The 27123-nt window shown below is 41.6% G+C and overlaps 1 protein-coding gene across 2 annotated transcripts in view; it reads right to left on the minus strand.

Annotated features, from left to right (window-relative positions):
- The window catches only part of LOC133500420 (intermembrane lipid transfer protein VPS13B-like), a 506059-nt gene that overhangs the window by 6214 nt on the left and 472722 nt on the right, over window positions 1-27123 (minus strand). The window contains exons 50-64 of one of the 2 annotated variants that reach the window (XM_061819054.1): window positions 25685-25860; window positions 23817-23987; window positions 17599-17848; window positions 17321-17509; window positions 16419-16565; window positions 15306-15592; window positions 14836-14963; window positions 14541-14737; window positions 13691-13809; window positions 12801-13251; window positions 10072-10230; window positions 9755-9983; window positions 2672-2848; window positions 2424-2594; window positions 136-312 (exon numbers count right to left, since the gene is read on the minus strand). In XM_061819054.1, coding sequence (XP_061675038.1) covers window positions 136-312; window positions 2424-2594; window positions 2672-2848; window positions 9755-9983; window positions 10072-10230; window positions 12801-13251; window positions 13691-13809; window positions 14541-14737; window positions 14836-14963; window positions 15306-15592; window positions 16419-16565; window positions 17321-17509; window positions 17599-17848; window positions 23817-23987; window positions 25685-25860 — 3028 coding nt within the window. The remainder of the gene's footprint in view (window positions 1-135; window positions 313-2423; window positions 2595-2671; window positions 2849-9754; window positions 9984-10071; window positions 10231-12800; window positions 13252-13690; window positions 13810-14540; window positions 14738-14835; window positions 14964-15305; window positions 15593-16418; window positions 16566-17320; window positions 17510-17598; window positions 17849-23816; window positions 23988-25684; window positions 25861-27123) is intronic. The other variant, XM_061819055.1, reaches the window with a different exon arrangement.

Consider the following 27123-nt stretch of genomic DNA (forward strand, 5'->3'; position numbering starts at 1 on the left):
ATGCATGCTGAATTAAGCTCATATACGCCAGTCTTTCATGTAATATCCTCCTTGACAATTACATTTCCTATGACCGTGGTGGCTGTGACTGTGAAACAACATGACAAACACCAGTAAGATCAAATTTGAACGCACCATATCCAGTCTGGGATACCAGTTCAGCTGCTCCTCCAATGGGCTTTGTGAAAACCCCCACAATTCCTTTCCCCATGCCAGAGATGACGCCTTTGGCTTTGCTACCAGCTGTGCTCTGCATCTCCCAGTTCCTTTGGAAATTCTGCATGGGCTGGTCCACGATGCCCGCTATTGCTCCTAGAACAAAAACAAACAGGCTTGCCTTTTAACATTCATCCAATTTCCATTGAACTGCAGTATTCGCTGAGCGTTGAATAAGGTGTCGTGTGAATCCTTAGGCTTGTAACCTAAACTGTGATAGTATAACCATTCTTCACGTCATCCTACTGTCTGCTGGAATTAATAGAATTAAATTTCAAAGTTATACGTATGATGCAATTCCGTATACGTCATCTTCTTGAAATATTGTGGTATAAAATGTCACGATGCGGGGCTCAAGGGTGGACCCAAATGCACGACTCCAGAGACAGCAGACAGAACAGAGGAAACCTTTATTCGGTCCGAGGTCTGAGATCAGGTAGACAGTCCAAACAATTCGTAGTACCAGTACGAATGGGCTTACGAGGGTGGTCAATGAACAGGCGTGGGTCGGTGCACGGAGGTCAGAAGTCGAGAAAGCAGGAGTGCGGGAACGAGGCATGAAGAGCAACGATCTAGCAGCGTAATAGTCGTCCCCCGGGTCCTATATGTACTGGGTCTAATCAAAGGTCATGAGGCGCAGGTGTGCACCTTCAGATTAGCTGGCCACACCCAGCCCTGGCTGGAATCCAGGAGCATGACATAAAACACCTATCATACAGTATACAGTGAAGAAACTAAGTATTTGAACACCCTGCTATATTGCAAGTTCTCCCAATTAGAAATCATGGAGGGTTCAGAAATTTTCATCGTAGGTGCATGCTTTGGGGGTGGTTTTCTGCACGGGGGACAGGACGACTGCACTGGATTAAGGAGAGGATGACCGTGGCCATGTATTGTGAGATTTTGGAGAACAACCGATTTCCCTCAGTCAGAGCATTGAAGATGGGTCGTGGCTGGGTCTTTCAACAATGACAATGACCTGAAGAACACAGCCAGGAAAACCAAGGAGTGGCTCCGTAAGAAGCACATCAAGGTTCTGATATGGCCTAGCCAGTCTCCAGATCTAAACACAATAGAAAATCTTTGGAGGGAGCTGAAACTCCGTGTTTCTCAGTGACAGCCCAGAAACCTTTCTGATCTGGAGAAGATATGTGTGGAGGAGTGGGCCAAAATCCCTCCTTCAGTGTGTACAAACCTGGTGAACAACTACAGAAAACGTTTGACCTCTGTAATTGCAAACAAAGACTACTGTACATAATATTAACATTGGTTTTCTCAGGTGTTCAAATACTTATTTGCAGCTGTATAACACAAATAAATCGTTTAAAAAAAAATCATACATTGTGATTTCTCGATTTTTCTTTTTAGATTATCTCTCTCACAGTGGACATGCACCTATGATGAAATTTTCAGACCCCTCCATGATTTCTAAGTGGGAGAACTTGCAATAGAGCTCAATGTTTCAATGTCCCCCAAACTGTCGAGCATTTCTTTTTGACTGGCAATATGGCGCAGTAAAAATAGTGACGTCATGTGCACGAGCTCTATATAGCAGGGTGTTCAAATACTTATTTTCTTCACTGCAGTGTGTCCTTAATATTGAATAAGATCATGATATAGTGGACCCCTGCTATTTGCAGATGATGGGGACTGAACCCAAAACCAGAATAGTGAATTTCTGCAAATAATTGATGCTTCCCATGAAAGTGATTATTCGCAATTCAAAATTCTGTCAGGGGCATGGCCAAGCCTCTGGCAGCAGTCCCACACCTGCGCTGCATGGAGACTAATTAGACCAGGATTTTAAACCTTGAGTGTGTCTTGTGCATTTGCCAGTTTGTTGAGCTACTATGTACTGGATACTCCACTATCGTGCGTGAGTACGTAAGTGTCGTGTAGTGCTTCCCTTTGTCATAGAGTTCCTGTGCCACCACAGTCTTGTTACGTCTTGTTCACGTTTCCAAATTTTGCCTCATAGTCCTGCCTTCTCGGACTGCTTACCCGCTTAGGACCTCAGTTTTGAATAAAACCACTCTCAATATCATGCCCTTGGCTCTGAGTCCTGAGTCCTGCAGTTGGGTCCAGTCCCTTGCCTCGTGCTTTTGACAAATTTGCAAATGCCAAAATATAAATATGTGCGGGTACACTGTAGTTCACATTTTTGCACCACTTTGACGTGTGTATGGTGTACGTACATTCTTGCATACCTAACAAACTAATGCCAAGTCGCGAAAGCCCCTGCCTGAGTCCGTCCCCTAGACTCTCTGGTAGCTGCCGTCTCCACTCCTCCTGTCTGGTGTAGTGCTCCTCATCCAGACTCAGTCGGTCCATATTTCGGGCTAGGCTGGTAGCTAAGTTTGTGATGGACGTCAGGGTGCCTGGTCACATGTGGAAACGTTTTAATCTCAAGAAATTTCTCAAAAAAAAAAAAAATCCTCTTGAACATTTGTGTTACCTTTTGAGATGTGCTTCACAAAGGAAGTGGTTCCTCTGGAGACGCCACTGACAAAGGCACCAGGTCCACGTGTCAGACCTTCATATGGCAAGCGGAAGAAATCGGACACGCCATTACCGATGCTGCGCACCAGACTGGCAGGACTGCCCAGGATCTCCAAAGATCCCACAACCCATCCTAAAGCACACAGGAACAAAGACAGACAAAAGGAAAAAGTATGAAGGGAAATATGATTTGAATTTTGTTACATTGTTACAATGGCTGGTATCCCGATATTTACATGATAGGAGAAGTGTAAAATGGGATCTTAAAGCAAGCCACAGTTGTTTTAAGAGTGAGAAAATAAAACAGCAGTACATGCTCATAAACAAGCCTCCTGAATGTTTTAACTTTGTGGCTAAAAGCACTTAGTATCCAGATTATTTGAAGGCCTTCATCACAGGAGAATCAAAGGGCTTTACAGTCCCACACTAAACAATGATTGATGACATCCTTTAATCTGTATCACGTGTAATGCGTGAGGCGCTTGCTGCACAAAAATTTTACATCGTGGTTTGAATTCAACATTGTTGGCTCACTGTTGAATCATTACATTCTCAAAGTTGCACAATTGCACACGCACGTTAATGATGACGAATCCCAGATGTATTGACCGCCTCATACTGTCTCCCCCCTAATGTGTTCATTCAAGGACTTCTCTCCTTTATTCATGGCTCATAGACAACCCACACAGTTCCTAATGTGTTGTAAAAATCAAATTGGCTTCTTTTTCGCTTCCATGTTCTTCTTAGAGGTCTTGAAGTCCCAAATTGTTTTAAATTGTCTCCCACAGTGGTTTTAGTGACCCACTAAGAGCAGACAGGGACCACAATTTACAGTGGTCTTTTACACCATTAATATGACTTACAGCTTCTACAACTGTCACGAACCCTCCAACCCCCTAAATAAATAAATAAATAAATAAATAAATATTAATCCTTTGGGATGGAAAAGTAAAACTAAACATTTGAGCTTGGGCCATTGCACAAGTTTGCACACCCACTTATAAATGAGGATGTGGCTGTGTTCAGAATTAACTGATCTCATTCAGACATACTTTATGCTTCACCTCAAGTTTATCTTTCTTTATGCAATCACTGCCTATTGTCTGTAACCATTCTATTGGAGATGTGAAGAGAGACACACCAACAGGAACTTGCCAATCACAATCCTCAACCCAGTTAATGACGAATTGTGCAATCTGAGGTGAAGCTTTGATCCATGTATATTCACCATCAGTATGCAAACTCAGCTATTTTGAGCATAAATTAATTTCATTGGATTCAAAATCAATATCACTTAAAGATCTTTTTAGTCTTCATGATGCCTGGGTTTCTGCCTCCCCTGACCACTTACAGAGCACCATGTTTAAAGTAAGGCAGGGTGTTTTTTTCTTTGATGAAGGACAGTGTTGTATTAGTGGCAAACATAACTTTTGGAATTATGGCCAAAAAGTTCATCCTTGGTGTTTTATCTTTTGGTGAAAGACAGTGTTGTATTAGCAGGAAACCTACCTTTTGGAATTATGTATGGCCAAAACATTCAACCTTGATTTCATCAGACGATAAAACATTTTTCCCACATGCGTCCCAAGTGTGTTTGCAGAATGTAACTGCCGTCCCAACAGATGAAGGAGACAGAAGTTTTTTGTTGTACATTGCCTTGTGAAAGTATTTGGTCCCCTTGAACTTTTCAACCTTTCACCACATTTCAGGCCTCAAACATAAAGATATAAAATATTTTTTTTTGTCAAGAATCAACAACTGGGACACAATCGTGTCACACGCCCCACTTTTCAGTTTTTTTTATTTTTTAAAAAAGCATATATTATCCAATAAATTCCGGTCCACTTCACGATTGTGTCCCACTTGTTGTTGATTCTTGACAAAAAACAAAAATTTTATTAATCCTGAAATGTGGTGAAAAGTTGAAAAGTCAAGGGGGCCAAATACTTTCACAAGGCACTATATGTACTAAACAGCCAGTACTTGCGACATATTTCTGCAGCTCCTTCAGTTTTACTGTCAGCCTCATGGCAGGCTCCTTGACCTGTTTTCTTCTCATTTTTTCATCAATTTGGGTTGCCCTGACTGATAACTTTCCACAACAAAAACAAAACTCTGATGCTGTGCAAGCTCTCTGTCGACAACAGCTTAAGCTTAAAAAATGTGACAACAAAAATGCCAGGAAAAGCCTTCAAGAACATATAAAAATAATTTGGGACTAAACAGGGAAAAATACAGGCAGGTGTGTAGTCACTTCCATTGAGCATGAATTTGAATGTGATTGGTTAGTTCTGAACACAGCCTCTACTTCTGTATAGGAGGGTGTGCACACTTGTGCAACCACATTATCTTAGTTGTTTATTTTTACTTCTCCTTATGCAAATATTTCTTTATTGTTATTCAGGTAACATGAACTATTAATAGTGTAAAATGTTTTGAAAAGATTTTTTTGGGGTGATTTTTTTTTTTTTTTTAAATCGCAGCATGCGCACGCACGCACGCACGGACGCACGCACGCACACACACACACACACACACACACACACACACACACACACGTACACACACTGGACATATGGAGAAGCATGTGCATGATATCCATATGCCTACATTGTGTGTGTGTTTAAATGTAGTATTGTACATCCTGAAGCTAATCAGTCCCAGAATGCAATGGTTGCCCAAGCTAATGATGACTCAGGAAGCAGACAACATGGAGAGGTGTTGAAATACAAGCACAAATGAGGACTGTGATGAAACACAGCGGAAAAGTAAGAACCCAGCCAGAACAACCATTTCTGATGTGGAAATGATGGGTTAAATCGGACCACATGTGGAGGTTTCGACTAGACAGGACGAGCACAGGCCAAAGGCTTTATACAGTAAGGCCTGATAGCCAGACTTCTCCATGGTGACTGCTTGGATTAACCATAATGCATCACAAGTAATCTGTCAAACATTAGGAAACCTTTGCCAGGCATAAGGGGATTTAGATTTTGCTTCTTTTCTTTTCCTCATGAGAAAACATTTCAAACTCAAGGCCCACACTCCACATCCGGCCCAACTTCCATTTATTTATGTCCTGCGAACTCATTTTAAATGTTTATTATCAGAACTGAAATTGTGATGCAATTCTATCCATTCATTTTCAATGCTGCTTGTCCTCATTTGGGTCACGAGTGAGCTGGACGCTATCCCATCCAGCTGACTCCGGCTATCAGGTGGGGTCTATCTTGTAGTGGCAGCTGGTCAATTGGAGGGCAGATACTGTATAACCTAATAACCGTTCACACTCAAATTTAGACAATTAAGTCTTTAAAAAACCTAAAATTTAAATATTTGGAATGTGGAAGGAAGCTGACAGAAACTCCACAAAGAAACACAGAGGCCCTGAATAACCTTAGAATTCTCAGTTTTCACTTTCATCCTGTCAGATGTTCTGCATTGTAATGTTGGAGCACCCTAAGGGACTGTTCTGTTTCCATTTCTGTTCACCTTGTATGCTCTCAATACAACTTTGGATTTTGCCATCTGCAGAGGTTCTTGGATGACTCTGCAGTGGTGGGATGCATTAAGGACGGACAGGAGATAAGGTCCAGAGAGCAAGTGCACAACTTTGTGGACTGGTGCAGCAGGGATGATCCATTTCTCTACACTAAGGAGCTAGTTGTGGACTTTAAGAGGTCCAGAACAACCACTCAGCCTATCTCAGTATACTGCAGGAACAAATAAGCTCTTTTTCCAACATGTTTACTCAGACCTTCTCCTCGAAACAATGGTTCAGCTCATCTTTAATACTGTTCACCATTCACTGGGTGTGAGGAGAACACTCCTGGACACTGCAATACAGTATATATATTTCACTTGTACAATCATTAGAATGGCTATGCATGTTCACATACACATTATAAACTGTTAACATCATTTATGTCTATGGCTCTTTGACTTCAGTGGAGGGGTGGGCAAACTACGGCCCGCGGGCCACATCCTGCCCATTGATCATTTCAACCCGTTCTGCCAAAGTGGTGCAGAATCACTTCACTCATACAAGAAATCATGGCTACATTCATTTGACCTTGTCCTGTAATTTCCAGTGGTTCCATCAGGTTGTGCTGTAATGCTCAGTGGTTCCATGAGGTAGCACAGTTGGTACAGTAATGCATTAACTTGACTTGGCGGTTCTGTTTTTACTCTGCTACTGCTCTGAACCCTTTTTCAAGCATGGGTGGCCTTCCCAAGAAAGAAAAGTTGACAGTGAGTGCTGTGGTGCTTAACATAAGATGTACTACTAAATACTTTATCATTAAAGACCGGTCAAAGTCTGCACGTCTAATTAGTTAAGAAGCCTTTGTGGTTTTAGAAGAATATAACATCAGCTGTTACTTTTCTACAAAGCATGTTGATTATGCTAACAGCTAATCAATGCAGGAACTGTTGGCTACGGCTCAGCGGTTAAAATCAAGCTTGCTGGCTAAGCAAAACACCTTTATTAGACAAACTGCCATTCAGGATTCAGTCACACTAGACCCCGAAACAGCGTCACGGGAGCTGCAGATGGAATTGATTGATCTCCAATGTGATACTGTCTTTCAAGAGAAGTTCTACTCTCCCACTGGATGAGTTTTATGCTTCATTAACGGCAGATAAATTTCCCTAAATTTGGAAGATGGCACAGGAAGATGCTGGTGTTTGGCTCTTCATGCATGTGAACAGAATTTTAGTGTGATAAACATCAACAAAACATCCTACAGATCCCTGATTAACACCACACCACAGACATGTTCTGAGAATTGCCACAAAAAAACAAAACAAAAAAAAAAAACACTAGACTTTGATGCATAAAAATGTGATCAACAAAACAACACAGCTACCATTAAAACTAACTACAATATTTTCCGGATAACAAGCTGATACTTTTTTGGGGGGCGACATGAACCCTATGGCCAGTTTTCTGATGTGATAAAAATGTTTTTTTTTCGCTAGCAGCTATGAGTTATAAAGTACAAGAAAAACTTGTTCAAACGAAAAGGTTCAAACATGGCCATCCCGACAATGCACCGGGTCTGAGCAGGTGCACAGGCTAAAAATGTGTAGAAGAAGGAGAGTTTACTTTCAGTGGGCGTAGAAAAAGAAAAGAAAGAAAAAGAATTAACCTAAATTGGAAAAAGAGAACTCTCCCTCGATTGGCCCTATCCCTGAAAACACTCACAGATGAAAAATTCATATTTTTAATTTCATTAATTTGAAAATATTTCACAAAAGGTAGCCGCATGCAAAGTTCTTCCGGCGGATTTTAAATGCATGGAGCGTGAAAGACTATTATCACCACTACACAGACTGGGCGCGGCCTATTAACGGTGCACATTATCATCCGGAAAATACGGTATTAACTCAGCAATGCCTTTTTTGTGTGTTTATTTTTTAGATGTAACCATCTGGTATGGGTTGGTGTGCCTGTCAAATTTTAAAAGTGAGTCCAATGGGTATTTTAAAAAAGAAAATAAACCGTCTGTCGCATAGAGGATTATGAAGGATAACGTGTGGCCGCAACACGGTTCTGTCTACAGGGGCTGAAGCCTATCTCAGCAGTTTATTTTCTTTTTTTAAATACGCATTAGACTCATTTGAGAACAATGCATATTGAAAAAAAAAAAAAACGGAGAGGTTTACTGAGGTAGGTTACGTTAAACTGAACGTGTGCCCGCAACACGCTTCTGTGTATGGAGTAGCCACTGTCTTATTTTTTTTTTCCCAATCCATCCATTTTCTTTGCCACTTATCCTCACAAGGGTCGCGGGGAGTGCTGGAGCCTATCCCAGCTGTCAATGGGCAGGAGGTGTGGTACACCCTGAACTGGTTGGCAGCCAATCGGAGGACACATGGAGACAGACAAACAACTGCACTCACAATCATACCTAAGGGCAATTTCGAGTGTCCAATTAATGTTGCAGGTTTTTGGGATGTGGGAGGAAACTGGAGTGCCTGGAGAAAAAAACCCACAGAGGCGGGACCGGAATCAAACCCGGGTCTTCAGCTGATCCACCGTGCTGCCAAAACATTGGGTCGTTTGTTTAAATATTGGTATTTGTATTGAAAAAATCTGAGTGGCTACATCACTATGTGGGATTTATTCTTGATTGAGAACAGATCCAGCAACGAAGTATTTGTATGTGTCCAGACTTTTATACACTTTCAAACTTTTCTGTGTAAATCTCGACGACTTACTCACCAGATATATATCCAGTTGTCCACGCCAAGCGGAAGCGGGTTAACAGTTAACACAGTCCATTTCTTATTGCCGAAAACATCGACTTCAGCTGGGTTAAATATGGGTCCTCTATGTCAAGTGTCTCTCATTTTTCCACCTTCTAAATGTTTCACAGTATCGGACAGATGTATTTTCGTGTCATCTCCAACTGACTTAGCATTGAACAATGCTTTGCTTGACCGGCAATATGGCCATTCACGTGATTTCCATGACATAGGTGCACAAGCCCTATAAAAGATCTCCCCCCACCTCTCCGCTCCTGAGCCAAGGCTGTCAACATAACAAACACGTGTGCTCTCACATGTGGGTCTTCTACACAGACCCAACCAATCAGAGGTCAGGGAGGCGGTCTTAATCAAATATGAACAAAGTGGTTACAAAGCTGATCAGCAGCTGTAAGAATTATAGCTGCTAGTTACAGCTACAGCCAATAGCTATAATAGTTGCCTTTTCTGGACACTCCTGTGACAAAACTCAGGTGTTTATTTTTATAAAATACACTTTTAAACAGCACCCACGTCACTCTATAGAGGTTTAAATAGCCAAAATAGGGGACTTACAAAAAATAAAAATAAAATAAAATACACAGTAGTTTAATGTTTCACTCTTGTCCTGTAGATCACCATCATGAAAATCCCCAAACACTGCAAGTGTAGCTCATTTGTCTCCCAAATTTATGCATGGCAGTTGTAAAGATAAAGATCTAACCTTAACCCAATCATCTCGAGTCAGGTGTCAGTACACTTTGCACAACACAACTACAATACTACATACCGGCTCTGAAGAGGGCCCCAGCTGCATAATGCATAGCCAGAGCGTGGACCAGCTGTCTGGGTGTAGTGCAGAGAGGGCCCCTCTCAAACAGGGAGAATGCGAGGGGCGTGTGGTCTGAAGCAATGTAGAGCTTGAGGGATGCATGGATGCTGACCAGCAGGTTTATTGGCTGTATAGTTAGCCTCTGCAGACGCACAGGGCGGACCAGTGCCTGTATTGATTGAAGTACCTACAGGACATTTACACAATACAACATTACTTCATCTTGGCCTAGATTGTCCCAGTTAATTCCATCACTATTGTTAAGAATTTTTCACCTGTTCAGGGAGGGTGGAAACCGATCCAGACACTTTACACTTTTCAGAGTTCACTGAGGCAAAAGTGGAGCCAGGGACAAAAGTGTGGAACAAGGTTTTGACATAGTAAACAAATGTGTCTTCAAGATATATTCGAGCAGGCTGGACCTGGAAGTTAACCTGTGGAGGACACAACCAAAGTTGTTAAGGTATTATAAATTGCAAACAGGGTGATGAAAGCAGGCAAAACACACTAAAGGGGAAGAAATAGTAGTAGTCAAAATATAGAAGAAACTAAGATAAATGTTAGCTTAACTGCTAAGTACAGAGCGGTTGCAGACTCTTATTATTTTAATTCTTATTGCGCTGAATGACTTAGGTGACACTACACAAACACTCAACACAACCAGTTGTTCCTTTCTTTGTGTCAGGCAACAATGAGAGCTTAAGGTCACTTCCTTTTTGGCTCACAGTTTGTTTCATGTCAAACTGATTAGGTCTGTGGCTCAGCCTTGCTGTAAACCACACAGGTAAGGATTTGCAATTGCAAATTTGAACAGGTTTAACATTGTCGGCTGGCCCGATTTTTTTCCCAGAAGCTCAATAAGGAAAAATCATCCTTAACCACACCACACACAACAAATAAGGGCTCAGGGTCATCGTTCTGAGACATCTGACAATAGGCCTTTTGCTGAACAAGTTCAATCATGGGGAGAAGCTTTGGTACTGTTTGTGTGTTCAAATGAGTCCAGCTGTTTGCAGAGGATAGTGGCTGCGCCTTGCTGCGAACAGCAAAAATTTGCATGGAGTTGACAGCCATCTAAAAAGTTTATAATTGCCAATAGATGCCAAGACATGGCAGCAAAGCACTTTTTTCCAAGTAGACTAAGCTATGGCTTGAGTAAATAAAGAGTTCAGAAGTTGCTTGGCACCAAGATGCTGCAACATGGTGCCAGAGCAAACCTGTTACACTAGAGATACAGTACTGTTCAAAATAATAGCAGTCCAATGTGAATAACCAGATTAATCCTTATTTTTGGTTTATTTTGTATTGCTACATGTAAAACAAGTTACCAGTAGATGCAGTACAGTCTCCGAAAACCAACAAGACGCAGCATTCATGAAGGCTGTGCAATTGGGCAATTTGTTGAAAGGGCTGTGCTAAAATAAAATAGCAGTCTGCCGTTGACTTTATGAACACAAAATTATTTCATACAAACTTTTAAGTTTCTAGAGTTTTACTCATCCTTGGAATCATTAAACTAATATTTCGTTGTATGACCACAGTTTTTTATAATTGCTTCAGTTAGAAAATTTCAGCTATTGTTCCACATAAAGATTCCTTAATGACATTCTGCAATTCATCTACATTTCTTGGTTGTGGTTCGGAAACAGCATTTTTGATGTCATCCCAGAAGTTCTCAACTGGATTAAAGTCTGAGGATTGGGCAGCCCATTCCATGAAATTAACTTTCTTGGTTTGGAACCAAGAATTTGCATGTTTACTAGTCTGTTTCAGGTCACTGTTTTTTTTGAAAGGCCCATTTCAAGGGCATGTCCTCTTCAGCATAAGGCAACTTGACCTCTTCAAGTATCGTGACATATGCAAACCGATCTATGATTATTGGTATGCGATAAATAGGCACAACACCATCGTAGGCGAAACATGCCCATATCATGATGCTTGCACCACCATGCTTCACCGTCTTCATTGTGTACTGTAGCTTGAATTTAGAGTTTGGTCTGTGGCCTCTGGAACCAAAAAGAACAATTTTACTCTCATCAGTCCACAAAATGTCCATTTCTATTTAGGCCAGTAGATGTGTTCTTTGGAAAATTGTAGCCTCTTCTGCACACGCCTTTTTTTAACAGGGGGATTTTGCGGGGGTTTCTTGTAGAAAGATTAGCTTCACAGACGTCTTCTCACTGTCACAGTACTTACAGGTAACTCCAGACTGTTTTAGATCATTCTGGAGCTGATTATTGGCCGAGCCTTTGCCATTCTAGTTATTCTGCCATCCATTTTAATGGGTGTCTTCCATTTTTACTGCCACATCTCTGGTTTTGCTCTCCAATTTAAGGCATTAGAGATCATTTTAGCTGAACAGCCTATACTTTTTTGCACCTCTTTATAAGGTTTCCCTATCTCTAATCAACCTTTTAATCAAAGTACGCTGTTCTTCTCAACAATGTCCTGAACGACCCGTTTTCCTCAGGGTTTCAACGAGAAATCCTTGTTGCACAGGTGCTGATTTCATCCTTAAATACGGACCACCTGACTCACACCCGTTTTTCACAAAATTGACGACCTCATTGTTGGAATTATGATTTTTTTTTTTAAACCAACCCCTTCCAACAAATTGCCCGATTGCACAGCCTTAAGCGTGTGTATATCATGAATGCTGGGCCTTGTTTTTCTGAGAATCAACTGCACCTACTGGTAATTTGACTGACATGTAGCAATAAAAAATATACTGAAAACGTGGATTAATCAGGTTAGTCACATTGGATTGCTATTATTTCAAACACTACTGTCGCTTGGGTCTGAGCACAAAAACAGCCGACAGGTTAACTTTTAGGTTTGTTCCTACCCCGCCCACAACAAACCTGAAACAAAACAAAACAAAACGAAAAAAAAAATAAAATCAACAAATGTCAAAAGTTGTAAATGTCGAAGTGCAAATATGTGGGGAATGACTATAGCCTGCATTAGAATACACAATAACCAGGTTTGGAGAACTGAATCCAACCTCCTCCATGGTCCACCCATCCGCAGCCATGATTAGCCTCAGCTGGAGGAAACAAGAACGTTTAAACTCCTCCAACATTTCAGGAGTCTCAGTGGGAACATTGTGGTTACTCCACTGATTGCCAAGCTCGGCCCCTCCTTTCTGCTCCTGGCACAGCAGCACGGGGAAGTGGAAGCTTGCACGGTTATACAGCTGGTTGTCCACTTGCAGACACAGGCAGTAAACCTCGATCAAAAAGGTGTCAGGCATCAGAGTATAAATGGACGCAGTAGCTACTCCAGGCTCGAGGGTGACCTTGGGGGTCAGGGAGGTGGATGTTGGGGCCAGTTTGAGGAAGAGGTTGGTCAGTGTGAGTCTTAGCAGCTCCACAGGACCTGAGGGGTTGGTGATGTCATCACTCAACACTATGCTGGCCTCACTCAGAAGGACAGTTAGCGACAGTTTAGTAGACCTGAAATAAGGAGTGCAAAAAAAATTCACATTCTCCATCTCAAACACAGTTTAATTAAAGCATTCAAATTGTTTATAGAGCATAATAGAAGTGAGTTTCCTACCAACAGAGCATAATAAGAAACACAGTCTGATGTCATTTGCTTACATTAACCTGATATTTAATCACATACAGTAGATCTCCTGCTACTCAAACGTTAATGATGTTTGGTGTTGATGTAATGGAATAAAGTAGTAAGAGTCATGTTCTGAAACACGTCATGGGAACGCAGCAGGCTTTTATTCCCCTCGTGTGGTGGAAAAGATGGCACTTTGCATGTTGCGTCTATTAATGATTTCTGCATAGGTACTGTAAATCGAGGTCACCTGGGTTCTTTTATTCAGAAAAGTACACTAGTTAAAAGAAACACCAGCAAGCAAGCATCTATATGCACACCTACCTGCTGTGTTGGTTAATTATGCAATCTGCAACGCCCTCTGGCGACAGAGACAGAACCAGGGTTCCTTTCTCGTACCCCACATCAATGTAGAGACAACCAAAACCTGGCAGGAATACCACCTGGACAACAATAACAACAGAAAATAGTTAAGAGTAAAACTATTCATACTCAGCATTCACAAAGTAAAGAACTATCAAATTCAGAGCTTCATCCCAGATTATTTTCACAGATGTGAGCTCAAACATTCATGTGTCACGTTTGAACGTCCATCACTCCCAGATTAACTCCTCATGTGACAAAACCAACCAGAGCCTACTGAAAACCTCACCCAGCAGTCATAACAAGCCAGATCTTTGACCTCTCACCCGTACCACAGAGGTCAGATGAGGACCCAACAGTAACTAGAGATGTGCGGCCTCAGCCTCAACCCCAACCTGTGGCTGGCTAGACACAACACTCAACATTACACTCCCTCCAGGTTACTCTAATCCCTGACCATCTGATAAAACATTTGCATTGTCATTGCATGTAACATCCTCTTGTACTGTATGATCTGAGAGTGTCTAATATTTCGGTAATTCTAGTGTAAAAACTACAAAGCTCGCAGTGTAATGCATCATAGCAAACTGACAATGCAATAATGAACATCTGTACAAATCTCTTTCTAACAATGTGAATCACAACTAAAATCAGGACTTCCGAAAATATTTATGTATGTGCATGTTATCAGAAGCATCACATCCTAAGATGACATTACAACACAATTTCATAAATGTACTAGAAAATCAAATTTGTAATTTTATGCGAGGGACGATACATGAGAACTCCCCTTCCAAAGGAACATTTTTACCTGAGTACCAGGGCTATTGATATCAATAGGTTCGGTCCAGTCTGTGTTGCCAACGTTTTCTCCGTTTTTTAACATCATTGTGGGCAGTGCCTCTTTCTGCCTGCAGTCAGGGAAACTGGAAAAGTGATAGTAGAGCTCATGGTGCACTGAGCAATTTGCAGGAAGAGGACAACAGTACACCTCGCTCCTTGGAGTTTCTGTCAAAGATGATTTTAAGATATTAAACAATTTCAGAGCAATTCAAAAAGGAGACGTGCGGAGGGGGGAAAAGTCATGTATTGTCTTTCCTTCTCACCGTTTACATTCTCTTTAAGCAGAAGCTGGACAGGACATTTATTGTGCACCAGCATGGGAGGGCAAGGATCCTCATTTAGTGTAATATATGTCACTCCAAGATGCTCCTGGTATGTCAAGACTATGGCTCTAGCAAATACAAATACCAATAAACAAATCTATGACAAACGTTACTAAGTCTCTTACTAGCCACACAAAATTAATCTGAGAAGCATTCAGTGATAGAGCTTGAACAGACTGAAAATGAACAAGTCTGAAGAAAAGTCATGGGAAACAGGGAAAACTGAGATGGCTCAAGACAAGCTCAGGAACTGATAGTGAGAATAATGAATGAGGGAGTTTTGTTATAGTTGCTTAGCATGCTACAGGTTAACTAGCATCTCCTTTCTTTGAGTCCTGTGCCAGCTTGGCCCAAGACCCTGCTCTAAATGGACTGTTGCTGCCACAGATTCCATGCTCCAGTTAACCCACCTGCTGCTCATGCCACCACCAGTGTTTGTTTCACGAGGAACCGACACACTCTGCCTGAGCAAGTCTGGTCGAATGAGAGTGGGGAGGCTCCATGCTGTAGACCCAAATCTGGCATCAGGCCTTGATAATGAGCTGAAAAGCAAGCATTTCACTGGCAAGGGGAACTCCACTTTTTCCTGATCGCTGGTTTGAAGACGATCCCAGCATGGCAAAGCGCAGCTTTTGCTCTGAGACACTCCTTCAGACGGAGTCAGGATGAATACTGTGGTCTCTGGTATGTCACAGGCCTGTGCAAAGGACATACCAGATACAAACTTGTATTGTATTTGTCTTTTAAAATGAAATCAACACAACAGAAGTTATTTCAAAAAGTTGAGAAACATGGAAATAAAAATGATATAGGAGGCACAGATGGGGCAAGGCATTGCAGGAATGCACATGCTGAAACCATATTATTATTATTCCATTTACTTTTCCCAACTGTGATTTGTGCTAATTTGGTTTCTTAGAAGTGATGGGCTGCATTAAAGCCCCTGGGATTTGCTTTTAAGAGATGAGGAACAGAGAATATCGACTGGTATTTAATGCTTTCAAGATTTGGTTTTAGGACTTCAGTCCGCACTTTAGTGGCAACTGGCACGGTTTGGCATTTTTCTCTAGGGAGATCTGAACACTTGTGAGATGACATCATTACATTGTTGGTCTCTTGGGGGGGTCAAGCAGCAAATGAAAGAAAAGGGAAACCTGCATCCAATTCTGGATGTTAGTTTAATATCCCCAAGAAGTGCCATTGAGTCATGGTGAGAACAGTGGAGCAAAATGATCTGATGGAAAATGGCTTGCTGTGTCCTTCTAATCCATTTGTGTGGTCGTTACGGGGTGTGTATATGAGTCACGTGTACAGTACATTTACTGTACGCATGAAGCTGGAGTAGGACAGGAGCCACAACACAGTGACATACACAAGCAAAAACATTTTGGCCTTGTGGGAACATTGCTCTAACATTAAAACAGTGTGTATTCTGTGGTCATTTTTGAATGTTCTCTTTCTACTTTGAAAGAGTAATTCACAGTATTGATATAGAAATGCTCATGAACATTTACGGTTATTACCTGGTTATCACTTCCCAGCTTGTGTTCAGTCACCAGAGGTCTGTAGTGTATTGTGTAAGGAGTGCTGTTGACAAGGACTGTTCTGTCTGCTATCTGGAGAATCTGGATGCCATGTTGTACCGTAGACGACACACAGAACTGACACAGCTATGGACGAAATGACAGAGAGAGACGGCAATATTAGCCATGAAATACTTCATAACTCAACAACAACTTGCTTAATCTTTTTACTATGGCATCAGTATCAGACTGACGTTTTAGGCTGAAACAGCACTGATTAATCTCAACATTAAGTACAAAGTCACGAAGGCTGAACGGTCTTAAAAAATGTCAAACTTGATGATGATGTACTCCAGACCTATAGGTGGCAACCCACTAACTGTGAAGGGAACAATCGTTTTGATTGTCAGATATGAATTTAATATGTTCATCGGAGGAGGAACTTCCATTTCAAATGAAAAGTTCTAATATTTCCATTTTGCTTACCCGATCAAACTACATATTAAAAGTGCCAGTTGCATAGGATTGCAAATTGGAAGTTATTTTGAATACCTTAATTTTGCTCACCCCGATCAAACTCCTTTGTAACACATTTAGTATGATGCAAGGCAGTTCAACATACTGCATATGCAAGTTTCAGCTGTTTCAATACGAAACAACACTAAACACACACACACACACAAAAGCACCCCCCCACACACACACACACAATTATTTTATCCAGACAGGATTTTAAAGACATTTTCCAAGTCCTCAATAAATTGTGGAATTGTACCAATTAAGGGTCTTTCCATTTATCCTTTCAGGTTTATCAACGAGCCATCGACTTTCAACATTGCATATAAACAGTTACAGATCATATTGGTAAAATAGCCAATATCGTTGAATCTTGTTCCTTTCACCTTCTGTCTGCCAGGGAAGGCTCCCAGGGTAATGTTTGCCTCTACATATCCTTCCTCATCCAAGGTTACCACCTCAGAATTGGTGCCCTCTTTCCATCGAGGTGAGGTGAGATCATGAACAAGCTTCATGGCTCTAGACTTGTGGACAGTGTTTGTTTGAGCCCAATAGATTCCAATTTGGAAAGCTTCCTACATTGGAGGCACAAAGGACAGTGTGTAGGAAAGCGCAATAATAACTTATTGACACTAATAACTGAATGAAATAGATGCTTCTCTACCTTGAGGGTGGGTGGGACGATGACCTTGCCAACTGGAATCTGCAGCACAATGGTCTCTCCCTCAAAAAGCCACAGATCCCACTGGGAGTGATTTGCTAACAGGGCCCAGGGCAGCAGCTCCACCAGCAGGGTGCTGAGGCCCACTTTCCAGCAAGATAACTTTACCTGCATGGGACTGTCCCACTGGGCAAGGGGCTCCAGCACCGACCTAGTTGAAGCAGTAGTTGAAGCACTGCATTTGAATTCACTCCTGTCACATCAAATTTATTTTACTAGTGTGGTTAATGACTAGTCAGAGATAATTATATGAAAAGAAGCAGACATAAAAATTGTCATGATTATTGTTATACAGTCCATAGTAATAAATGGATATGCATAGTGTGACCATTAGTCCAGTTTAGGGAACCTCTAATAAGTGCAATATTAATGGCTTGTTGTCTGCAATGATCATACCAATACAGTACAAATGTAAACCACAACACCATGACTCTGACTGTAAATGTCTCTCCACAGAAACATAAACACCAAGGAGATGTATATATGTAGACAAAGTGACAAACACACAGCTACCTGTAATTTAGCTATGATAAACAAAGGTCATAGACAGTTTAGTTTGAGAACTAAATATAGTGTAGTAAATATAGTTGCCAAAAATCAGGAGCACATTTCTCCTGTCCACTTGCTGCAGTAGGTTTTACACTTCTTATGTAAGCCTTTCGCACATGTGATACACAAACATGGAAACGTAGTAAGCAAGGTCTGCAATGCAAACGTGGCCAGGATCATACATGCTGTAGAATATTGAAATAGTGTAGTAAAATATTCCTCATTTGAGAGAAGTCATTTAACAGTAATAGGAGTTGTAAATCCTATAAAGAGTCCTGAGACCAGCAGAAAGTCCTCTCTGTTCAAGCTCAAACACATTAAATGTGACCTGGGATCAACTCTGCTCTATAACCGCCAGTGGTCTGCTTGAGTCACCTACTTCCGCTCCGGTTAACCTTTATTATATAGAGTACTGGTGCTTTTGTTAAGTTGGTACACTGGTCCTGTAGTAGGAGTTAACCAAATATTTGGCTCAGGGATCACTTTGCAGAGCCTCTTAAGGAAAGAGAAAACGTTCAAAGGATTTAATGCATCTGATGCCATCATGAAGCTGAATTTGACTTTGTGAGGCACGCTGTTTTAAAAAGTATACGACCACAGCACGCCACGAGTGTGAGTCCTTACTACGGGGGTTTTGTCCGGGCACTCCAGTTTCCTCCCACATCCCAAAAACATGCATTCATTGGACACGCTAAATTGCCCCTACATGTGATTGTAAGTGCAACTGTTGTCTGTCTTCATGTGCCGTGCGATTGGCTGGCAAAAAGTTCAGGATGTATCCCACCTCCTGCCCAATGACAGCTCGTCTCTCACTGTCTGAAGTCAAGTCAGACTAAACCTCTGCTGTTTCAGGTCAGTCACAATCACCAAAATTATTTAATTTTGTTAAATGCCAGAATAATGAGAGATAGGATTTCTTTGCGAATTTTATTTTATTTCCTTTGAGGTCAAATGTTTTCATACATTTCATTAGGATTGTGTAACGTTTCCGTTGGACTGAATGATTTGGGCCAAACGTTTTTGGTGACCTTCCACAAATTTCTGTCAGTCTTGAATCTTGGCCCGTTCCTCCTGACAGAACTGGTGTGACCGAGTCAGGTTTGTCAGTTGCCTTGCTCGCAAACACCTTTTCAGATCTGCCCACAAATTTTCGATGGGATTCAGATCAGGTCTTTGTGATGGCCACTCAAAGACATTTATTTTGTTATCCTCAAGCCACTTTTTTTTAAAAAACCATTTTGGCACAATGCTAAGGCTTATTGTCTATTTGGAAGACCCATTTGCGCTTAAGTTTTAGCTTCCTGGCTGGCGTCTTGAGATGTTGCTTTAATTATCTATTATCTTTGTAATGTTCTTTCTACATGATGCTGTCTATTTTATGAAGACCTCCAGTTCCTGCTGCAGCAATACACCCCACAACATGCTGCTGCCCATGCCGACATTGTGTGTTCTCATGTCTCCAAGCTCCCCGCTTTTTCCTCCAGAAGTAACGTTGGTCATAATGGCGAAACAAGTCCACTTTAGTTTCATCAGACCACAGAAAAAGTTTCCAGAAGTTAAAATCTTTGTCTTGGTGTCTTTTTGCAAATAATAATGTCTTTTTTTTTGTTTCTTTAGGAGTGATGGTTAATGCAGCCCTATGGGGAAACAAGCCAGTGCAGTTTGGAGGCTGCTCCCAAGCCTGGATACATGCAGAGGGTTACATCAGGAAGGGGATCTAGTGTAAAACTGTGCCAAAGAAATATGAGCGTTCATCAAGAGAATACCATACCGGATCAGTCGTGGCCCAGGTTAACAACGCCTACCCCTGCACCGTTAACCTGCTTGGCGTCGGTGGAAATTCAGCTACTGTGAGTCGAAAACAAAGAAAATGAGGAAAGTGGATTTGTTGGCAGAAAAAGAGGAGGAATGCACACAGCCTACAACTGAATGTAGGGAAATTGAATGTTGGGACGATGACAGGAAAAGCTCAGGAGTTGGTTGACATGATGATTAGGAGAAAGGTCGATATATTGTGCATCCAAGAGAGCAGGTGGAAAGGTAGTAAGGCTAGAAGTTTAGGGGCAGGGTTTAAATTATTTTGCCATGGGGTAGATGGGAAAAGAAATCGAGTAGGCGTTATTTTAACGAAAGAGTTGGCGAAGAATGTTTTGGAGGTGAAAAGCGTATCAGATCGCGTAATCAGGCAGAAATTCTGAAATTGAAGGTGTTATGTATAATGTGGTTAGCGTCAATGCCTAACAAGTAGGATGTGACCTAGAGTTGAAAGATAAATTCTGGAAGGAACTAGATGAAGTAGTTCTGAGCATCCAAGACAGAGAGAGAGTTGTGATTGATGCAAATTGTAATGGAAACGTTGGTGAAGGAAAGAGGAGCGACGAAGAAGGGTAAGTACGGCATCCAGGAAACTTTGAGGGACAGATGGTGGTAGGAGATGGTCGTGGTGAGCACTTTTTTCCAGAGGAGGCAGGAACATAAAGTGACCTACAAAAATAGAGAAAAAGATGAGCGAAGAAGTGGGACAATGAGAGCACGGAGAAGAGGCGAAAGGAATTCATTCAGATGCGACCTAGGGCAAAGGTAGAGGTGGCGAAGGCTAAACAAGAGGCATATAATGACATGAATACCAGTTTATACACGAAAGAAGGAGAAAAAGATCTCTACAGGTTGGCCAGACAGAGGGATAGAGATGGGAAGGATGTGCAGCAATTAAGAGTGATTAAGGATAGAGATGGAAATGTGTTGACGGGTGCCAGTAGTATGCTAAATAGATGGAAAGAATACTTTAAGAAGTTGATGAACAAAAACATGAGAGAGAAGGAAGAGTAGAAGAGGCAAGTGTGAAGGACCAGGGAGTGCCAAAGATTAGTAAAGGGGGAAGTTAGAAAGGCACTTGAAGAGGATGAAAAATGGAAAGCCAGTTGGTCCTGATGACATACCGGTGGAGGTATGGAAACAATTTGGAGAGATGGCTGTGGAGTTTCTGACCAACTTATTCAACTGAATACTCGTGGGTGAGAAGACGACGGAAGAATGGAGGAAAAGTGCATTCCCATTTTTAAAAACAAGGTGATGTGCAGAGCTGTGGGAACTATAGAGGAATAAAGTTGATGAGCCACACAATTAAGTTATGGGAAAGAGTAGTGGAGGCTAGACTCAGGACAGAAGTAAGTATCTGTGATGGTTTCATGTCGAGAAAGACTACCACAGATGCAGTATTTGCCTTGAGGATGTTAGTGGAACAGTACTGAGAAGGTCAGAAGGAGCTTCATTCTGTCTTTGTAGTTCTCGAGAAAGCCCTTGACAGAGTACCAAGGTAGGAACTCTGGTACTGCACGCGTAAGCATGGTGTGGCGGAGAAATATGTTGGAATAGTTCAGGACATGTTTGAGGGATGCAGAACAGTGGTGAGAGGTGTGCCATGGGTGTGACAGAAGAATTTAAGGTGGAGGTGGGACTGGATCAGGGATCAGCTCTGAGCTCCTTCCTGTTTGCTTTGGTAATGGATAGGCTTCCAGATGAGGTTAGAATAGAATCCCCTTGGACCATGATGTTCGCAGATTATATCGTGATATGCAGTGAAAGCAGGGAGCAGGTGTAGGAACAATTAGAAAGATAGAGGCATGCACTGGACAGGAATGAAGATTAGCCAAAGTCAAACAGAATATATGTGCGTGAATGAGAGGGGTGAGTGAGGCTCCAGGAAGAAGAGATAGCGAGGGTGGATTACTTCAAATACCTGGGGTCAACAATCCAGAGCAATAGTGAGTGTGGTAAGGAAGTGAAGAAACAGGTCTAAGCAGTTTGGAACAGCTGGCGGAAGGTGTCTGGTGTATTATGTGACAGAAGAGTCTCTGCTAGGATGAAGGGCAAAGTTTATAAAACAGTGGTGAGACTGGCCATGCTGTATGGATTAGAGACGGTGGTACTGAAGAGACAACAGGAAGCAGAACTTGAGGTGGCAGAAATGAAGATGTTGAGGTTCTTTCTAGGAGTGACCAGGATGGGTAAGATTAGAAATGAGCTCATTAGAGGGACAGCCAAAGTTGGATGTTTTGGAGACAAGGTTGAAGAGAGCAGAGTTCGATGGTTTGGACATGTGCAGAGGCGAGAGAGTGTATATTGGTGGTAGGGTGCTGAGGATGGAGCTGCCAGGCAAAAGGGCGAGAGGAAGACCAAAGAGAAGCATGATGGATGTTGTGAGGGAAGACACTTGGTGTTAGAGAGAGGAAGATGCAGGAGAAAGGCTTAGATGGAAAGAGATGACACACTGGTGACCCCTAACGGGACAAGCTGAAAGGAAAAGAAGAGAAGAGGAGTGATGGCTTCATTCTTGGTGAGTGGCCTTTCAGCCCATGTCGGTACAGGACAGATTTCACTCTGGATAATGACACTTTCTTACTGGGTTTTGTCCTGGGGTTGATTGGCACCTTTCGTACCAAAACATGTTGATCTCTTGGACACAGAGCCAGTTTCCTTCCTGAGTGGTGTTAATGGCTGGACATTCCCATGATGTTTATACTTGGGTATAATTGTTTGAAACAGATGAGTGCAGGATCTGGAAATTTGACCCAAGGATGAAGCAGACTCGTGGACCTCCACGAATCTTTCTCTGATTTCCTGGCCCATTTCATTCAATATTCCCATGAGTACAAACAAGGAAGCAGTGCTTGAGGCGTGGCCTTAAATACATCAGCAAGTGTGGGTAGCCCTGACCTGACCTCATCATCTGGGGCTTCCTCGTGTTCTTTAAAGACATAGTACTTTTCGTGTATGTAAACTTTTGACCTCAAAGAAAATAATATAAAAATATGTAAGGAAAAAAATTAAATAATTTTAGTGATCCTGACTGACCGGAAACAGGAGAGGTTTAGTTTGATTTGACTTCAGAGAGTGAGACAAAAAAAAATAAATGTGTGTTTTTGCATGGTGTATCTAAACTTCTGGCTTCAACTATATGTGTGTGTGTAAATAAGATACAAACATTTTTCACATTGATTACTCTGCAGATTTACCCCATCAGAAATTTTTGCACAGTGTGACTTGTATGAAAGATCTTTGCACCATTTGGTGTACTCAGAGGAGTTTAATTTATGGATCTGAAGCAGATGAGAAAAAAAATTAAAAGAAAACAGAAGCAGATCTTTAAACAGTTTGTGTCGTCAAATGCAAATGTCATGAAGGCTTACTATATTGTATTAACTCTGCAAGCGTAAACTTCTAGGGTCGGTTATTCTGCGTCTGACCGTCTTGGTTGGATTTTAGTGTTTGTAGCTCCAGTTGAGTATTCTCGTTTTGTATTTAACTGTTTTCCTTTTCAATAAACGACAAAGTGCATCCGCTTGTGTGGCTCTTTTTTTATCTTATGTTTTGTCACTTCACCTGAGTGACAGTGTATCTTAATTGCAACACCAAAAGCAAAACAAGCAAAAATAATAATTTGACAAAGTGATGGCTTGTAACTTGAAAAACCTGTAAACTGACGCACTAAAAAGTCGTACCACAGCACCATATAATACAGTGTTGCATCACCATATAAGTCATTAGTAACAATGCTTCACTTGCTCTCATGGCTACAGGATACAGAGAAGGGAGCTACTATATTGACATACCTGGCAACAACTTTGGAGCTATAAGGCCATGGAGGCTCAGTGGAGGCCTTTTCGCCATAGAAATAATCCAGGATGTTTTCCAGGTTGTCCTCAACTCCATTCTTGTCCAGGATCTGTTTGATGAGGCTTGTGGAAATGGGCACAGCACATTGAGAAGCGTCCTTATCCTCACTGAAAAAGACAAAGATGTAGCCGAGTGTAGAGGTCAAAACATACATACAAGAGTTTCGCAAAAAAAGCATACATTTAAAATAGACTAAACTCAAACAGCAAATGCATGATAAAGGTTGAAAGTGCTCACGGAGAAATCTGAATGTGAATGCATACGCTACAAAAGCTTACAACAGGGCAGTAAAGAGTGAATTGAAGAGGCTTCTGATCGTAAACCTCTGTTTTCTACTGTGGTTGCCATGATGACCTGATCAGGACATGGTGGTTCTGCTTGAGACCTGTCTGTCTCTCTTGTGCTGCACCCGCAGTTCTGTCTATTAAACCCCACAACTATGTGTAATTACAAGAAGGAAAGATGAGTGACCAGTGAAAACTGAATCCTTCCTTGAGGTTTACGTGTGTGCATACGTGCACGCGTAAAGATAAATTCCCACTTGTGGGTTCTGTCGAGTGTATTTGTGAGTACAGAAGTGGATAAGGCATGGATCGAGCTGGGGTACAAGGCAAGGGATAATGGAAGTTTGTGGTGAGACGTGGTTTATTCAGGGGACTCTGTGTAAATACAAGGATCATTGCGGTTCCAACCCAGGACGACAAGACACCGAAACGTTCTCTGTTCAAACTTTTTTCAGATACATCTGAAACTACGAGCGCTAAATATATAGTCCAGTCACTAACCCATCTCACAAGAGTCAATTACATTCAATCAGTAGTTGCTACCAAAAGGATGAATTTCTCTCCATTTGTTCTCATAACGCGACAGTTTATTCATGCACAGAAGACAAGTACGGTAGGAGTAGCTACCATGTACTGTGTACATCTGGTAGTCATTTCCCAAGGGCCCACACACACCGATGCATAAACACCAACGTTAGTGCAAGTCAAAGAATCTGACATTTCTACATGTGTGACATGACACGAGTTATCATGGTGATGGTATCCAGTGATGTTATTACACTATGTTTCCTTTAGATTAATTACAGATGCGTGTATATTATTTTAGGGCAAATATTGATGCAAATGACATTTTATCTTAGAAGAACCCTCAACGATAAACTTTAAACAGTCTCTTTCGGGATGTTTTGAACAAATGGACACACATGGACATGCACGCAGTGGTGATTGCCTGTGCTGAAGTGATAACAGTTTCACATAAAATGCCACGTTGTAGCTAACCAATTTATGCACATGGATATTAGATACATGTACACTTGAACACGAGTGGATACATGCATCGTATCTTCACTAAAACACACACAGACCCAAGGTGGGAAAAGAAAACTGCTCTCTGTTAAGAGTCGCGATATAAATTAGGGTAATTATGGTCAGACCTGACATGTTGGAATTAAGGTTGCCTTTCTGCTGCCAAGCTCACTTCCTGCTCCCCTAAAATGGGGCTTGGATCTCCCTGGATTGTCAGATAATATTGGCTAACAGAAACCAAAATAGGGTGGAACTCTTACGTGTCTCCCCCACTACACTCGATTGAACCATAACAAGCCAGAAAAAAGGAATCAGACTGTCCTATTTCACTATAGTTAAAGGAAGACTAAAACACTTCATGATCTGCCACAACACTGTAATAACAAACATGACATTTGATTATGTAGCATTGTTACTACTGTATACATTTAGAAAACATGAAGGGCGATGCCGATTTTAATCATTACTATTTCTAAGACTTAGTTACTAGTTACCTGGCCTGAAAAGTGAGGTGATGCGTAAGGTTTGCTTCAGTGTTGAACAGCGGCTCTTGGTGGCCCCGCCCTGGAACCAGCTGGCTTTCCCTCAGTCCAAGGCTTCTCTTGTCGATGTGGATGATTACTGGGTCTGGCAAGTGGCTCCTCATGACAAACAGTGGACTAAAAACAACCTGGAGAAAGGAATTTATATTATGGAGACAGTATTGGAAGTCATTCCTTCAATGTTTTATTTAAAAAAAAAAGTCATCCAACTAGTATAAGGCTGATTGAAACTTCGGTAACTTCAGGCAAAATTGGAAGGATTCCAAATGTATTGAATCTCAAGATTCAAGCTGTACAGTTATGTTGACAGTACAAACAAAATAGTTATGCACCGAAAGTCTTACTTTGCTTATTTGCCTTCATACAGGGGTACCAATAAGATAAAAAATAAAACAAATGTGAAATGAAACTGTGGCCTGCAACTGACTGGCAACCAGTTCAGAGTGTAGTCTGCTTGGGATAGGCTCCGACACTCCTGTAACCCATGTGAGGTTAAGCAGCGTGGAAAAATGAAATGAAACTTAGCTTTAAGCAAATGAAAATGTGTCTAATTAACAGCATGTAGTTTAACATGCACATTATTGATTAGAAATGCAGTCTTCAGTATTTGGTAGAATGTGCAGATATTGACAACATGCAAATGGTATAAATCTGTGCAAATATGTTGTGAAAGGTGCTGTTATAAAGTATTTTCAATCTTGTACTCTATTGTATTGTATTCCATAATTATTATTCAAACTATTTCTACAAATGTTTGATCCTACATAATTCCTAATTTGTAAATGAATTTTTTTTTTAATGCCAACAATAATATGCTTATAATAATATGATATATCCATCCATACATTTTCTGAGCTACTTATCCTCACGAGGGTCACAGGAGTGCGGGAGCCTATCCCAGCTGTCATTGGGCAGCAAGTGGTTGCCAGCCAATCGCAGGGCACATGGAGACAGACAACAGGCACATTCACAATCACATTTAGGAGCAATTTAGAGTGAATGCATGTTTTTGGGATGTGGGAGGAAAACGGAGAAAAGGCATGGGGAGAACATGCAAACTCCATACAGGCTGGGCCGGGATCGAATCCGGGACCTCCAAACTCTGAGGCCAATGCTTTCCAGCTGAGCCACCGTGCCACTTTATGTATTTCCATGTCACAAAAATACAATACAACAGATACAATTCTAAAAGACGTGGCTACTGTGGATTGGTTCAGGCTAGCAATGTGAGTGAGAGAGAGAGAGAGAGAGAGAGAGAGAGAGAGAGAGAGAGAGAGAGAGAGAGAGAGGAGAGAGAGAGAGAGAGAGAGAGAGAGAGAGAGAGTGAGAGAGAGAGAGAGAGAGAGAGAGACAGACCGACAGACCGACAGACATAGTAGCATTGTTAACAG

The sequence above is a fragment of the Syngnathoides biaculeatus genome, chromosome 5, assembly GCF_019802595.1.
Source record: "Syngnathoides biaculeatus isolate LvHL_M chromosome 5, ASM1980259v1, whole genome shotgun sequence".
Lineage (NCBI taxonomy): Eukaryota > Metazoa > Chordata > Actinopteri > Syngnathiformes > Syngnathidae > Syngnathoides > Syngnathoides biaculeatus.